Source organism: Agelaius tricolor, unplaced genomic scaffold (genome assembly GCF_023055355.1).
Source record: "Agelaius tricolor isolate 1412-34295 unplaced genomic scaffold, bAgeTri1.0.p SCAF_19, whole genome shotgun sequence".
Classification (NCBI taxonomy): Eukaryota; Metazoa; Chordata; class Aves; order Passeriformes; family Icteridae; genus Agelaius; species Agelaius tricolor.
The window spans coordinates 16,483,732-16,499,570 of record NW_027269279.1 but is presented as its reverse complement, the minus strand read 5'-3'; the positions used below and the strand labels follow the sequence as shown (position 1 = coordinate 16,499,570).

Below are 15,839 nucleotides of genomic sequence, written 5' to 3'. Positions count from 1 at the left end.
GCAGATCACCAGCAGGCATCTTCCTTTTGGAGAACCCAAAGCAGGTCAGGACCTCTGATATTAGGCAGAATATATGGACCGTCTCAAAAAGCTGCATTGTGAGCTCACTATGAGCCAGAGCATCCATTCATCACTACTCATGAAGCCAAGTGACAGAGCACACAGGGTAAAGTCACAATCAGTACCTGCTACCCATGCGTTCCAGGCGGGGATCCTGACACATATCCAGCTCTGGGGTGGAATCAATGATGTCCTGGACATCGGACCACTCATCGCTGCTGCCCATCCCTAGGTAAGACAGTACAGATCACTTACAGGATTAGGACTTCCAGAGAATGGTATTTCTTGAAGGGACTTTTACAGCTTTGAATATTGAGATTTCAAAATTTCATGGTGCCATGTTCAGAGTCTTAAAATCAGAACAGAAAGTGGTTGAAGGTGGTCTCTCAATTCCAGAGCAGGAACACCATAAGCATTCCCCTTCTCACCTCCATTCCAAAGCATCACTAAACTCATTGCCCTGAACACACACTAAAATGGGATCAGCAGAAATATTTTATCCATTGAAGTAAATTCTAAAACTCCTTTTTTATCTGCCAATAAAAAACTCCTCCATCCCCACATAGCATTAGCTGAGCTTGAAGGCAACACAGTGATTTTCTGTACAGCTTCATAGAAATTACTATTGTTAGGAACTCGCACTATTTAGTTTTAACAGAAATAGGTTTTCAATACAGATTTTCAAGTCTGCACTGGTTTAGATACCCATTACAGTGAAACTTGACTTCAAAACTGATAAATGAAATCTGGTTTGTGTGTAATCTACAACCTGAAGCCAATATTTAAAGAATAAGGAATTTCTTCCTCTTGTCAAGTCCTGTTTACTGAACACCAAACTCTTCAAAAGCCCAGACTTTAACCTATTCTGAACAAGCAACATGAACACTGTGTCTGTTCACACAAAGAATTTCTGAAAGATTAATGACCTAATTTGTGAATTACATTAGTCCCTCAATGAACTTAGATGTGACATTTTTGACCTTTCCAGACAATCTCAGTAGCCAAATATACAAAGTCCATGACAATTGAAGTGTTAATTTCTTTCAGGCTGGCATTGTGCCAGCTGGCAGCAAACCCAGGCTGGAAGACAAAGTGTGATGTGGATCTTTTGCCAAAGGAGGCATCCACACCCAGTGGGTCAAACACAAGCACAGCCTTCCTCAACTTCATTTTACCAAGCTGGGAAGTTTTTCTGCAAGTACCTCTGAGTAGCATTTTTGGTAGTTCAGCCCTAAGGCACATGCATCACTGACAGACATTTTAATTACAGATGCATAAAATACATGATTAAAATTATGTGTATCACTTCTTAAGCATGGAGAATTGATTTCTTATTAGGGGTGAGAAATAGCTGAAGGGTTGAATATGCAGACCACATAAGGAAGCCATAACTATCTGCTTTGAGCAAATTCCACAATATCACACTTCCACCAAGAAAGTGGGGGGAAAAAATGGTTCCACTTCACAATTGCACACATAAAAAAAGACATTATTTTGACCCACGAAAACTGTTGATAGTAAGTGAGCTTGTAAAGCAGCAACTGTAAAAATCAGGGTATTTATAGGGCATTCAAACTACTGACATCCATGCTTAGCTTTCCTGATACAAGTGTTTCATGGTCTTGCCTTGGTCAGCATCACAGCCAGACCACAATTGAACAGCAGGCTGTTCAGAACCCATATGCTTCCATGGACAACTATCCTAGTCTCTGACACATGGACATCTGTGACCCTGAGGGCCTGTGACCCTCAGGAAAATGAAAATTCAGATTGGGACTCAGTCTCCTCTCCTCTCTCAGTTCTCCTTCAGTGCTACAGCAAAAGATGTTATATGTTGGTTTATGGTCTTACTTCATTAGAACCAGCTTGTGAATGTTACCAGAGGAATTTCTGCTTCAGTAATAACTTAGTTATAACTTCTGCTTCCCAAGGAATAACTTGGATAAGAAGATTATCAGCTGGTTCAGATGCCAACCTCATAGACCTATGTTTACCCCTGTGCTCCTGCATATTAACCTAATGACCTTTGATAAATCTTACAGTGCTTTTATATTTTAAGTTCATGACCTGTAAAACAGATCACTTCTCATTTCTGATGGCCACTGCAAGACTCACAATCCAGGGTAGACCTGCTCAGACACTGCATGGGCACAGCTGAAGGGCTTTTATCATGTTATTAAATCATTTATTTATTTAACAGCCTGGTGCTAAAGCTTAGGGAATGGCTTTCCTGACAAAAAATCATGAATTCAAATTACTGAAGTACTCTGGAAAATGGAGAGACAACAACTGTAACTTCCACAGGTGTGGGAGTGTTCTTATATGAGAAAAAGGCTAAAAAAAATCAGCTCATTTAGCTGAGAAAAACAGCTGGATACAATTATTTTAAGCAAATCAGAGTGTGGGATAAGAGCACAAAGGGAAAATAATTATTTAATCTCATGGACAAATTTGACATTTGAACAATTGAATATAAAATACTTACGAATAAATACAGACAGAAAACTAAATATAAGCTTTTAACTTTCATATTGATGAGATCCAGGAACAGCTTCCCAAAAGCTCAGCCTAAGACATGACTTGAGTGCTCATGAAAGAGGTTCCAAGACATGAATGCATATCACTGCAGGGAACTGAACTCAGTAACCTGTTCCCATTCTGTGACTTTGTGAAATTACTCACATAACTGATGTTTTCAAAAATTAGCTACGCAGAAAACTGCTAACATCCAATTAACCCTGTCTCATTCATGTACCTTTCCAAGTCAGGCTTCCTCAAATTCTATACTTACAGTGCAATCTCCCAGCCTCTCCCTGTAACAGAGAGACACAAGCACTGGTAAGTTGATTATGTTAGTGACCAAGTACCTGAGCTCCAGCTGCCATACCTATGCTGACGTTCCTCATCTCCTGTGTGACCTGGACTTCCATGTTCCGGCTGTTACGCTTTTCTCGTGCCCTCTTATTGCTCTTGGTGGTGCCATTGGTGTACTCGCTGATGGGCTGGATGCTCTCATTCAGAGGGGTGACAGCAGCAGAGGGCACAGATGATGTGGGAGTGTTGGACTTGGTTCCCGTGGTGCTCGGTGTGGCAGCTGCTGAGGACTGCCCAGATTCAGACATTTCATCTTGGGGGCACTATGGCAATTACAGGGCAGCAGAACAGAAAGGGAAAAACACAATTACACATTTCAGTAAGTCCCATTTGCTGGTGTATGGCTGCCTTAAAGCATTATGAGCATGGTTCTTGCTCATTGTAACAGTTACATGTCCCATTGTTTGCTGGTGACACAGGGCACTACCACCACAGTGAAGCAGCGAGTTCTCGTGCTGAGCTCAACAAGCAAATCCCACCTGTAGAAAGGGCTGATAACCTTCTTCAATAAGGCTGATAACTCCTTCAATACTGAATACTGGTCTTCACAAATCACATTGGTATGTGATCTCAAGAAAGGTGGCCTTCCTTATCACAGGTGAAAAGCACCTGTAGCTCACACTGAGTACATTGAAAGCTGAAGGGCTTTGGCACTTGCAGCAAACTAGGCCAGTGTTTCCCAAGGCTGGAAGGCAATATGCATATTGCTTGGGAAGGATATGAAGTGGCCTCTTAGAAGTCTTGACTGATGTCATTACAGTAAGCCACCAACACATCTAGATGAGAAAACAGCAAACTGGTTTTGCCACTAAACTGCAGAAGCAGAGTGGACACTGATCTGGGATACTCTGGCTTGTCTGACACAGGAGACCTATGTTCCCAAAACACCTTATACATAGCTAGGCAGGCATGGGTCCAGCTTGAGAATACAGCATAAACAGGTGTGGTCTCCCACTTCCAAATAGCAGGATGACAATACCCAAGAATTCAGAAAGGTGAGAAATGAACACAGGAGATGGATTCTCAGTATGAATGTGCAAAATGGCTCTTGGTTCAAACAGACATTATGGCCCCACTTCTTGTACCATCACCTCTTGAGGAACAGGGAGTCTTCAAGGCTCTGGCAGGGTTTTACACTGTAAGCTGTGCTTGTAAATTAAAGCACACTGCTTCAGTCAGACAAGGAATGCCCTGACTAGCGCCATGACCTCTCTCAGACTCAAAGGAGATTTCCCCAGGCTTAAGGGCAGCCCGCTCTAATTACTGCCTGCAGGGAGGTGACATAGTTAATGCTGAGAGTTATATGCGACAGTGAGTTGCGATTGGGTGCAGTGGCATTCACCTGCACATCCAGACCCAGCTTTCATCTTCACCACTGGCCTTTCGCCTCCTGTGCAAGTACTAGAGAGATCCTGGTTCTGCTCAGAGGCTGCTCTGAGCCCCCAAACCTCAAAGCTGTGACAGGGTTTCACTTTTCTCATCTGGAAGTCTCGTTCTCTTGTACTAATAACAGCTTCACAACATGACAAAAAAATCCAATATGGGATGAGTGAGAAGACTGAAAAAAAATGGTGACTTAACCCTTTGCAGCCTTATTTTTTTAAAATCTGGAATTTTATTAAGATCTTCCTTTAATTAGACTGGCCTCTGTATGCTTATCTTAAAATGCTTTGCTGCACACTGCACTACAGAAGTCTAAAGGTTTACACTGCACCTGCGCATCTATATTGGAAACTCTGGTTTTTTACAATGGCCCTACCATTAAATGCAATCCACATTTTGTGCATTTTCCGCATTGTTAGTCCAAACAGCACCCACATTCCCACATGAATATCCAAACCATCTCCCTTCAATTATGCTGGTTTCAGCATCAAGACTGAGATGAGAACTTTGCACTTAGGCTGTTACATGTGAAAACCACACTTCCTACCTCTACTTCACATTCCTGATTTAGGTGCTACTTTCCCAGTATGTAAGAAAAAAAAGAGTCAAATAGGATTTTTGATAATAAATAGGCTCCAGTAAGCTTTGGACTATCTCAACTGCAGTTTGCCTTCTGTGCTTTCAGATGTACAAAGGGACAAAGATTATCAAGTGTGAAGTGCAACCATAAAACCTCTTTCCTCAAACAAAACTGCTGTTGGATGAAAGATTACAGGGATGTTCTTGGACCCACTCTAAGTCTATGAGAATAAGCAAAGTTCAGAAGCATCTTAGTTGTGTAAGAGACACCTAGGTGGGTCCACTCCACTTGTCATTCCTTGTTCTTATGAACCAGATGTCATTCAAAAGCCCTGGATCATCAGTGTCTATAGAGTAATATTTGTATCAGCAATATCCTGTAACTTCTTGTTTATTGACATAACCTGCCCCTTACCCTGAACACCTGAATAAGTAATTACCCCAGTCTTTCACTACTCTTTGGTTACAGATGTGAGTTTTGTACTTCCCTAGAAAACACACTTTATCAACCTTCCAACCTGCATTGGAGAAATTCCTCCCAAATGTATGTACTACCAATGTGCTCCTCTTCACAGCCCAGAAGCAGGTATCTTCCTTCTACTGTCTGAGGGCTCTGTTAATGCTAAGTATCATGCTAAGAGTACAGCTCTTCTCTCCAGCACAGGAGGCATTCTCCAAAACCCACAGCTCACCCAAAGAATAATCTCCACAGCCACCACTTACCTAAGGCCATACCTGTAAACCTCCTAAACATCAACTGTGTAGTAGTGACCTCCAAAATGCATTGTAAAGGCCCAACATTCATAGCAGTCATATGTCACCATGAGAAGCCACAATTGTATGGTTATAACACTGAAAGCATAGTACATAAAAACAAAAACGTTAAGGACTTTAAACCTCCAAAACACTGTATAAAATAAATGTAAAACTGAATGCAAAAATAAAATAATGACAACGACTAAAATAGAATATAGTAATAAAAAGTAAACAAGGACACTTAAAATGTATGTACAGCATGGCCTCATGAAGAAGGAAAACTAGTGAGAATAGTCAGGTACATACTGGGAAGGTGAGTCATGTGTGAGTGATGTCAGCAAAATATCAGACCTTTGAAGAAGAGTCAAGGGAGGCATGAGCCATGCCCTCTGAGAAGTCAATCATGCAGAGGATTTAAGAGATAGCATTTCAGTCACAGAGTGTGCAAGAAGCTTGTGGGAGGAAAATCTCCATTCCAAACTAGCAAGTCAGTCCATCACATCCTTTAATTATTCATGAATTTGCTCCATACTCAGGAAATTCTCCATAACAGGCTACCCATCCAAGTCTTCCACAGCACAAGCTCCTTAGGTCCATTGTACCATCTAGCCTCCTTTATCCCAGCATTCCACTCTGAGTCTCCCTAACAAGCACCAACATGAATCCCAGCATGATACATTTTGGCACAGCACACTGATAGTTCTGCACAAAGCTTTCTTGGAACCAGATTTTTTTGACCTGATACCACCATCACCACCAAATAACTAAGAGATCCAGTCAGTAATCGCAGAATGGTTTGGGTTGGAAAGAATCTTAAGCATCACCTAGTACCAACCCCTGTGCAGGGTGTCTTCCCTGACCAAAGCAGAACAACCTCTATTACCTGAACTTGGACACCAAAGCTTCCCACTTATCTGGGTTGCTGCTGCATTCTCCTGCAATGCAGATGGCTGGGTTACTTCTTTTGCAAGTTCTCAGTGGGACCACTGTAAGAATTAGACCTTAGCAAGGCTGTGGAAGATAGATCTAACCACAGTGTCCATGCAGCTCTTCTCCAAAAACTAACCCCCACTGCCCAGCCTGATCACTGGAAGGTCTGTTCACACTAAAGTGTGCAGCACTGCCTGGAGAGCCTGAGGAATAATGGATTCCAGAGGTCGGCTGGGCTCCATACATTTTGGTTGTGCTGGCACAGCACTAGTATGAAGAAACACATTCATGCTCTGTCCTCATTTCCACCATCCATTTTTATGCTATTGTACTGTGGCACTGCTATTCCCTAATTCCAGGCAGAGCTTTCCAGAAATGACTGTAGGATCTGAATGGCATTCTGCAAGTTGCTACATTTCCCAAAATTCTGTGCCTCTAACATTACAGTAAGGACCGGATTCCAACCTTCAATCCTAGGCAAAGATATTTTGGATTTCCAAATTCCACAATGGCAGAGAGCTGACAAAGTGCTGACATTTGTGCTATGCTAGGCCTGGCTGCTTTACAGACATAGTGTTAAAAAAATTACCTTGCTACTTTGTTTTCTGAGTAGAAATTGATAATTTGTCTATGCATCAAGAAGGCCACTGCTGTAGAGTCCCTCATGTGAAAGCCCGTTCATGGAATCTGGAGACATGTAGAATGGATGGAACAAGCTGGGTATTTCTTTTCTATCTCCTCTTTGCCTTTAAGGCATCAATGTAGTTTACAGGATCAGTGATTCAAAACTTCACAAAAGGAGGTCAGTCCTTACATGTGACACATAAAACAGCTGATGGTCTATGAATTCCAAGCAAAGTGAAGGTAAATTTAATCAGACACTTTTGAAGTAAAGCAGAAGCTCTGTGAGATACCAGTGGACACACTGAGCTGTGCTCAGCAGAGAAACCAGTGGCTCTCAGACCTGTCACCAGGCATTTGTGGAAAGTCATTTAAAGAGAAGGATTTGGTAGGATCCTGAGCACAAAGACTTTGCAAAGTTCACATGTACAGCTCATGGGAAATGCATGGACCATGCAGAGCCTAATCTGTCAGACCAATCTCTGAATAGCGGAGAGGAGACCCCTAAACGGCAGAGCAGAGCACAAGATGTGTCAGGCAGCCCCATGAGCTGCTCCAGTGCAGGTGCAACGCTGTGAGGATTTTGGAAGACCTGGTGCAGAAGGCAGAGCAGTAATGGTGACAGATGTACTGAAGGTAGACAGTCCAAGTCTAGAGCAGTGACTAGGCATAAGAGGAACGTAAGGCCTTTAAGCACAGTGCAAGAATTGGGCATTCAGACAGGATAAGAAGGAGCCCTTCTTAGTGAATACAGGAAGGCCAGGAGATCAGAAAAAAATGACAAACACTTAAGGGGAAGTGCAACCCAATGCCTGGCCCCACCTGAGTTGCAGAACCATTGCCCTTATCAAAGCAGAGAGAAGGGACAGGTTCTACCATGTCCTCTCCCAAATAAGCTATTAAGAAGTGAAGAATTTCTCTTCACTCAATCCCTAACTGCCTCCACATACATCCCTCTCAACTTGGGGCCAGCCAAGTAAAGGAGATTAACCCTGAGACAAAGCAGCATGAGGAGCTGTGTCAAATCCTTCCTGCATCATATGCCAGATCTGAAGAAGAATATCCTCCCACCTCTAGCAGCGCTACTATGGGAGCAAACACAAAGGGAGAGGCTGCAAAGGGTTACGGACACAGATTGTCTCTAGCTTAATGAAAACGTGAGATGTTAGCAACAGTGAAGGAGTGGGAAACCCTTGCTCTGTGATGGTCTAGAAAACCTTGTAGCTGGAGTTGGACTGCAGCTGGCCGAGGTCACTCAGGTGCCAGTGGTCTAGTGTTGGGACGATCTTGGCCCCTATCTGTCCACGTACCATGCCATCAGCGAGGGGGAAGACATTCAGGGAGTTGGGACGTTCCTTCCTGCTAAAGAGACAAACAGGGAGAGAGAGGAAAGTGTGTTAGCTGTGTACAAGGTTCTGATAGAAAACAAACAGCACACTAGTGTATATGAAATACTAGTTACTAGAAACTGGACTGCAACTGTTACCCTCACATGGCAGCTGTCTGAACTCTGAACTCCCACACTTCCTTGGTGCTGGCTCTCAGTCCCATGGTGTTACTGCTGGACTAATACCTTCTCCTGAGGAAACTCTAAGATGGAGGGGGTCAGTGGCCATTAACAGTACAACTGACTGCTCAATCAGTATGAGAAATTTGGAGGAACGTGAAAGTGCAGCCAATTTAAGTCAGTGCTTCTGAGAAACAGAGGTACTGGAGGAAAATAAGCCACGGCAAACAACTCTCACAGCAAGAAAATAAAAGCTCCATAGCTACTAGAGATGTCACCACAGGGTGAGGAATAAGGCTTTTAAGTGTCATCTACATGAAACTTATGACATTCCACCCCAAAACTGGTGAGCTTCAACAACAGGAACAAGAGGGGTTGGATCACTTCCAATTTTAAGCAAGGAAGAGAGTATTTGTATTCATTATCTCCCTTGCTACCTATATTACAATGCACTCACAATTCAAAAACTAAACAAATATATAAATAAATGCAACATGCATATTGCTAGGTGTCCCTAAGTGTGTTCTGTTCATCCTCTCCTTTCTGGCAACTGCAGGGACTCACTAGCTGCAGGTCTGATTCTGAACAAAAAAGCTGGCACAGATTTTGAGACCAAGCTTCAGTGGGAGAAAATCTAGAGCAAGCAGAGGAGGTGGAAAGGCTGTGGCACCAGCTTGCCAAACCCAGCAAATGGTTCAGGGTATCTCTAATTGACTCCAGCCCCTGCAGAGCTGAACTAAAATGATTCTCCGTGTGATGTGCACCCATACTTGGACTCAATCCTATTTCACCTATTCCTGCACAGGGCTTCTGCTTAATCTTGGGAGTGTGATGAAATCTGCTCTTCTGTAGCACACTGTTAGTAACTCCACGTGCCTTTCTGTAATGACCATCAGCATTGGGTGTCATGCCCAGGCTGGTAAACAAGTGCAGCCACCTCACCTGTGACCACGGCAAACAACTGCTACAGGGCCCCTGGGACAGAGCAAACACACTAACACAGGGAGTGGTAGACCAGCCAGCTCTTTTAGGAAGGACAGAGATGGAGTGTCCAGCAGAGTAGACAAAGTTTGCTGAGAGAAACCACAGTGCCCAACCTTCTCACTCTAAGCACTGCTCAGCCACCACAGCATGATGCATTGCTGCATCAGTGCCTACCTCAAATAGGCAAAAAGGCCTCCTGTGGCCTGTCCTGGATAGGCAAGATGGGGCAGAAAGGTATTTCCAGCATGGCCTGCTTGGCATGCACTTTTCCTAGGAATCTGCACTAAAATCCTCTCCTGAAGATACTAGACTCATACATGGAAGTTTCATACACAAACCCTCTCAGAAAGGAGGCATGTAACTAGATTTTGGAGGAACACAAATCACTGATAAAACATCATTAACCTTCTCACAGGTAACAAGCAATAGAACAAGAGGAAATGTCCTCAAGTTGTACCAGGGTAGATTCAGGTTGGATATTGCAGAAAATTTCTTCACTCAAAGACTGGTTAAGCATAGAAACCTGTTGCTCAGGGCAGTAATGGAGTCACAATCCCCAGAAGCATTCAAAAGGCGTGTGGATGTGGCACTTTGCGATATGATTTAGTGGGTGTGAGGGCATCCAGTTGAAGGTCAGATTTGATGACCTTCGAGGTCTTTTCCAACCATAATAATTCTATCATTCTCCACAGATTCAAACCCAGACTTCTATGTGATAGGAATTGTCAGTTTCCTTGTAACTTTTCCTTTCCACTACCAAAGGCATCTTGCTATTTGTGACTTAAATAACTGCTGAAGGTTTAGTGAAAACATTCTACTGCTGTTTGTCCCAGTTTATGACTGTAACTTGCCACTTACATCTGCTCCTACTAGGTCATGATGCCAAAGGACAATTACCTCTGCCTGTCTGCTGTAGGTACTTCTCTTTATCCCACTGCTATCATTCCAAGGACCTGAAAGCTTCTAACAGCTGGGTTTCAAGTTTCTACAAAAGCTTACTAGGCAAATGTTTCTCCTCCTAGGAAATCTTCACCCTGGTGCTGATACAAGCACCACAGAAACTAGAGTTAATTGTAAGAGATCATAAAGGCATTCAAAACTGGAAATCAGAACCACTTTATGCTACAATATCAGAAAATTCTTAGTTATACAGTTTAAGAAATAACCCAAGGGTCCCTAAGAGTCTACTTCCAAAAAAATCTCTCTTTTTATGCAGAAAACAAAAAACTTGGGCCATTTTTTGAGATGCTTTAACCATTAGTTTTATATCTTTCCTTTTCTTCAGGACTGAATTATAGTTTTAAGAGAGTCTTGCTTTCACAGGTTTATGGAGCAGGAGGAAGTTTCCTATAACGTTCATTTATAGGACAGTCCTTGTCAAACCAGTGGTGCAGCCAGAATATCCTAGTGACTATGCTGGAATGACTTGACGTAACTCACTGACAGTACTGAGACATAAAAGTTGCCCCCAAAGTATGCTGACAGACATTAAATTATACGTTTTCTTTTTTGTTGATATGTAAACACATACATACTTAACACACAAGGAAATACAGGAGCCACCAAATGGAGAGGAAATGTGTTAATTTCACAGTCCCTGTTAAAGAGGTACAGGGTCTCTATAGCATCAGAAGCTGTAGAATCTTCAGGAAAGAATTTTAGCACAGACTGTTAGGAAATTTCCTTGATGAGTTTCTTTGGAAACACCTTCAAGCCTCTTCAAAACCTCCCAGGAAAGGGGAAGGAAGAGCTAACTCTAGTTTTGCAGTCCTGAAGCTGGCTACCAAATTTAAATGCCAATAAATTTAAAGTATCCTCATTTAGACTCATCCTGGTCTAAACTTTTGAGTGCTGCAGTTGCTCTCACATATCCAAATCTTTCCAGGATCAGCCAGGGTGAGTCTTAACACTTGACAGTTCCACCTTGAGTTACAAGGTGAACAGCACACTCTCCAATAAAGGTTTGCAGCAGCCAAAACCTGAATTAGGATGTTCTACAAGCAACATCCTAAAGTTTACAAAACATAACAAAACCACAGTTTGTTTGCCAGCGTTTAAAGAGGAGAGCTAGTCTCTTTGAAGGCTCTGTGCACAGCACTCCCTGACCAATCATCAGCCAAAAGTGCCATTGGAAACTTACTGACACTGACATTTGTTCTACTTCCACTCAAAAATCAGGCATGGCTTGCTCTCTAGTGTAAAATAAGAGAGAAGAAATTTATTGGAACCTGAGGGAATTGCATGAAGCTGTGTCAGGGGAGTTTTAGGCTGAATTTCAGTAAAAGGCTCTTCCCCCAGATGGTGGTGGGCACTGAACAGGCTCCCCAGGGAATGGTCATGACCCCAAGGCTGCCAGAGCTCCAGAAGCATTTGGACAACGCTCTGAGTCACAGGATGGGATTGTTGGGGTGTCTGTGGAGGGGCAGGAGCTGGATTTGATAATCCTTATGGGCCCCTCCCAAATCAGGATATTCTACAATTCCACAGATCTATGATTCTATGACTTTTAAAACATTAGGAGATGTGAAGTGTAAACATCCCATCCCAGACATCTGATCCTGTTTTGGGAACAAACTTGCGTGTCTTCTGCATTTGCACGCACAAGCTTCTCCCTGCTGCGTTATCCCAGCTCCATGGCTCCCTCAGCGCCCCTGAACCAGCAAGTCCAGCACAGGTGCCAGTGGACACAAAGAGCAAATATGCCAGTACAATACATTCCCAGCATCACACTGTCACCACTCCACAGCAACCTACAACACTTGGATTAATGAAGTACAGATGCAGCAATAGGATTTACCTTTTCCTCCAGGACTGGCGATGACTGCAGTGACAAACATAACAGCCAAACAGCAGCAATTCCACAAAAAGCAAGACAAAAAGAACAACCATTAGAGAGCAAATGTCATGCAAACATGCAACCTAACACAGACACAAGGTACACGTGCACTGCAACCCCCATGCCACATGGAAGTAGGTACTGTGGATGTGACAGCCTGGTCAGAGAAGGAGAAAACTAAATAAGTTTTCCCAGAATTGGTCTGACATACTTTAGGGAGTTGAAGATAAACAATGATAGCTTATTTTCATAAACAACCTGCAGGTGGTGTTTTCCTACTCTCTGTTTTCTTGGTTTTCTCAACAATTGCTTATAAGAAGGGCGTCTTGGTAATTAGCCAATCAGGTGAAATGTATTGATTAATTGATCAACCAGGTCTATCTATATCAGAACAATGTATAAAAGAGGATCTGAAGTAAAGAGGTGAGCTTTATGCAAACCAGCCTTCTGGAGAGTCTGTGTCGTTTCTTATTCAATAGCGACAGGTACAAACTCATTAACACCTTTTGGATGGCCATTAATACACACCACCCCCACAAAAGTTGCAGCACAAACTTCTCCCTAGCCCCATTTATTTTAAATAAATGCACCCAAATTTGTTTTGCAGGTCATGAGAAATTATGCCTATCCCCCCACCCAGTGCACTAAGATCCACAAACACCGGTGTTCCTCCCTCCAGCTGTGCAATTACATCAAAACACACCTGGCCCAGCTGCTGTGCACAAGCACAACAAACAGAGCTACACACGCACACACCCAAAAACACACACACACACACACACACACACACACACACACGCACGCAAAGCTGAAAATTAACTAAAAACTCCCATTTCCCACTGGTAGCTCCTAGACTTGGATCACAGTCCCATCACGGGCTTTTCACATGCAGTTTTTCTCTCCAAGGACACTAGCAATGTGCCACACTTAAAGGATAAAAGACAAACTTCTCTGACATGAAAAGGTAATTCTTGATGAAAATTTTGCCCTTCACCAACTGAGACTGGCAGTGTTGTAGATACTACCAGCAACACTTTTCACTGGGCCACTCTTTCATGGAATGTTAACATAAAGCCATAATTAATATCAGCTTATTCAAGAGTCAGGGAAGTAAAAGCTTTTAAGCTTTTTAGAAAGGAAGAAATTAAAACCGATTTCTACTACGCAGTCCAGCTCAGGAGTTGGACTTCAATGATGCTTGTGGCTCCCTTTCAACTCAGGACATTCTATGATTCTATGACTCAAAGCTGGCAGGTGCACACAGGATTCACCCTTTAAAAGAGAGATGTTCTAAGTTTGCTTTTGCCTATGGTACTTTTAGATTTTACTGTAAGCACTTCCACAGATATATTCTTACTTCCAGAAGTGTAAGCTGGGAGAGAAACAAGCCTAACACACTTATCCCATTCCATCTCTAAGACTAGGATCAGATCATGTTCTGGGAACTCATTCTGGATTTCCAGACTGAGGGATAGAAAAGAAGGAAGAAAAACAGTCTGATAAGGGAAATTTTATGAATGGATGAGCATTTACAAGCTACTGGTTCTTTTTAGACCATGTCCTCTCAAGCTTTCTACACCCCTTATCTGCCTAGGAAAGCTGACATCTAGCTTTTTTTTTGTTTTTCTCAATTGATTCCTATATTTTAGACAATTTATTTCTAACACTGCAAGAAGGGAGGAAAATCCCTTTCTTGGACATAAGTAGGATTTTTGGTGACTGATAGAAAGCTTCCTCTGAAAGAACAACATGAAAAAATCCTGTAATGGCTAATGCATTTAATTGCTAAGGTTTTGCTGCCTATCCCACATACAAAGACATGCAAACACACAAACATTTTATTTGACACCATCTATTCTATGGATAAACTTTTAGACACTACCTAAGAATATGAACGTGTTTTCCAGAGGCCCCATCAATAGGAGCATGATAAAGTCTCACCTTTGTAAAACAACATAGAAAGCTCCTCACCATCAAGTACCCATAACTCACCCAGAACCCATTAAAACAGAGCTTCAGCTACAATCCATGTCCCCAGGGAAAGGTCCTGCTCTGTTTTCTCTCTCAAATGCGCACACTCAGTGTGTAAGTTCCCAGGTGACATGTGTCACATGGAAAGGTCATGGCCCTACCTTCTCCCAGGTACACTGCCCTCAGTTTGGTTATTTCCTCCAACTTGCTGCATCTTAGATCGCTCAATGTGTTCCACATAGGTCTGGATCATCTGTGAGGAGAGAAAAATCCATGAGGCAAAGAGATGAGAAGGAAAGGCTCATTTTCTGCTTTTGTTTAATTTTCTATGGTATCCACTTCCAGTCCCCTGGGTTTTTTTACAGACTTCCTTGTGTTTACTGTTGCCTTCTAAGCTGATGATGTAAGTGAATGGTCTAATCTGATAGAAAACTTGTCAGCAAATAGTGTTAGAAATCACTTCAGCTGAATCTCACAACCAAAGAGCCTTGAAAAAACAACCTAAGTCTGGAGGCTCATTGGCAATGGGAGATGAGGCAGCAGGGCACTATGCACAGCATCACAGAACAGCTGAGATTGGAAGGAATGTCCTATGGTCCATTAGTCCATCCCCTGCTGAAAAAGGGCCACACAGAATGGCCACAGGACCGCATCCAGGTGGCTTATGAGTATCTCCAAGGAGACTCCAGCACGCCTCTGAACAACCTGTGCCAGAGCTAATTGCCCTTGCAGGAAAGTAGTTTTTACTACTTTGTTCAGAGTGAGTTGTCTGTGTCTTAGTTTGTGCCAGCTGTTTCCATTGGGTACCAGTGAACACAGCCTGTCTCCAACCTGTTTACACCCTCCAGTCAGGTACCTCTGATGTTCCCAAAGTTCAGAAGCTCTAGTCATCACTAGGATTGTAAAGCTGAGTTCTTTGACATGATATAGTCATGTAGATATAGAGAAAGAGCTTATTTATTTAGAAAGATAATATCTTACCTCTGTGTGACGCTGATGCAGAGCATTATACTCCTTCTTCATTTCCGATTCACGTTCTTCCAGTCGAGAAACTGCCAAGAGAAGATTCCCAACTATCAGCTAACATATGCCTGGCACTCAAAATAAACTATTTGAGAAACAAAGCCTATTTTTTTTTAGAAATTAATTTACACCTACTGAATAAAACAAACAGAATTGTGGGATTTGGTCTTTGTTACACTCTTAGTTCATGGGTACCTGCATGTTCCCAATACCAGTGATTTTGTACTATAAATGCAATAAAACCACAGAAGTTTTTCAGCAGTAGCCTGGTGCCCTGTAAGCATCTTAGTTTGGCAACAATTTGTTGTCCTCTGG

At 42.6% G+C, this 15,839-nt stretch overlaps 1 protein-coding gene across 27 annotated transcripts in view; it reads right to left on the bottom strand.

Moving 5' to 3' along the window:
* MAPK8IP3 (mitogen-activated protein kinase 8 interacting protein 3) overlaps nucleotides 1-15,839 on the bottom strand; it is a 73,921-nt gene that overhangs the window by 35,330 nt on the left and 22,752 nt on the right. For 10 of the 27 annotated variants that reach the window (XM_071444628.1, XM_071444629.1, XM_071444635.1 and 7 more), the window contains exons 3-8: nucleotides 15,483-15,553; nucleotides 14,663-14,754; nucleotides 12,492-12,515; nucleotides 8,421-8,565; nucleotides 2,948-3,197; nucleotides 186-288 (exon numbers count right to left, since the gene is read on the bottom strand). In XM_071444628.1, coding sequence (XP_071300729.1) covers nucleotides 186-288; nucleotides 2,948-3,197; nucleotides 8,421-8,565; nucleotides 12,492-12,515; nucleotides 14,663-14,754; nucleotides 15,483-15,553 — 685 coding nt within the window. The remainder of the gene's footprint in view (nucleotides 1-185; nucleotides 289-2,947; nucleotides 3,198-8,420; nucleotides 8,566-12,491; nucleotides 12,516-14,662; nucleotides 14,755-15,482; nucleotides 15,554-15,839) is intronic. The other 17 variants (XM_071444650.1, XM_071444653.1, XM_071444655.1 and 14 more) reach the window with 7 other exon arrangements.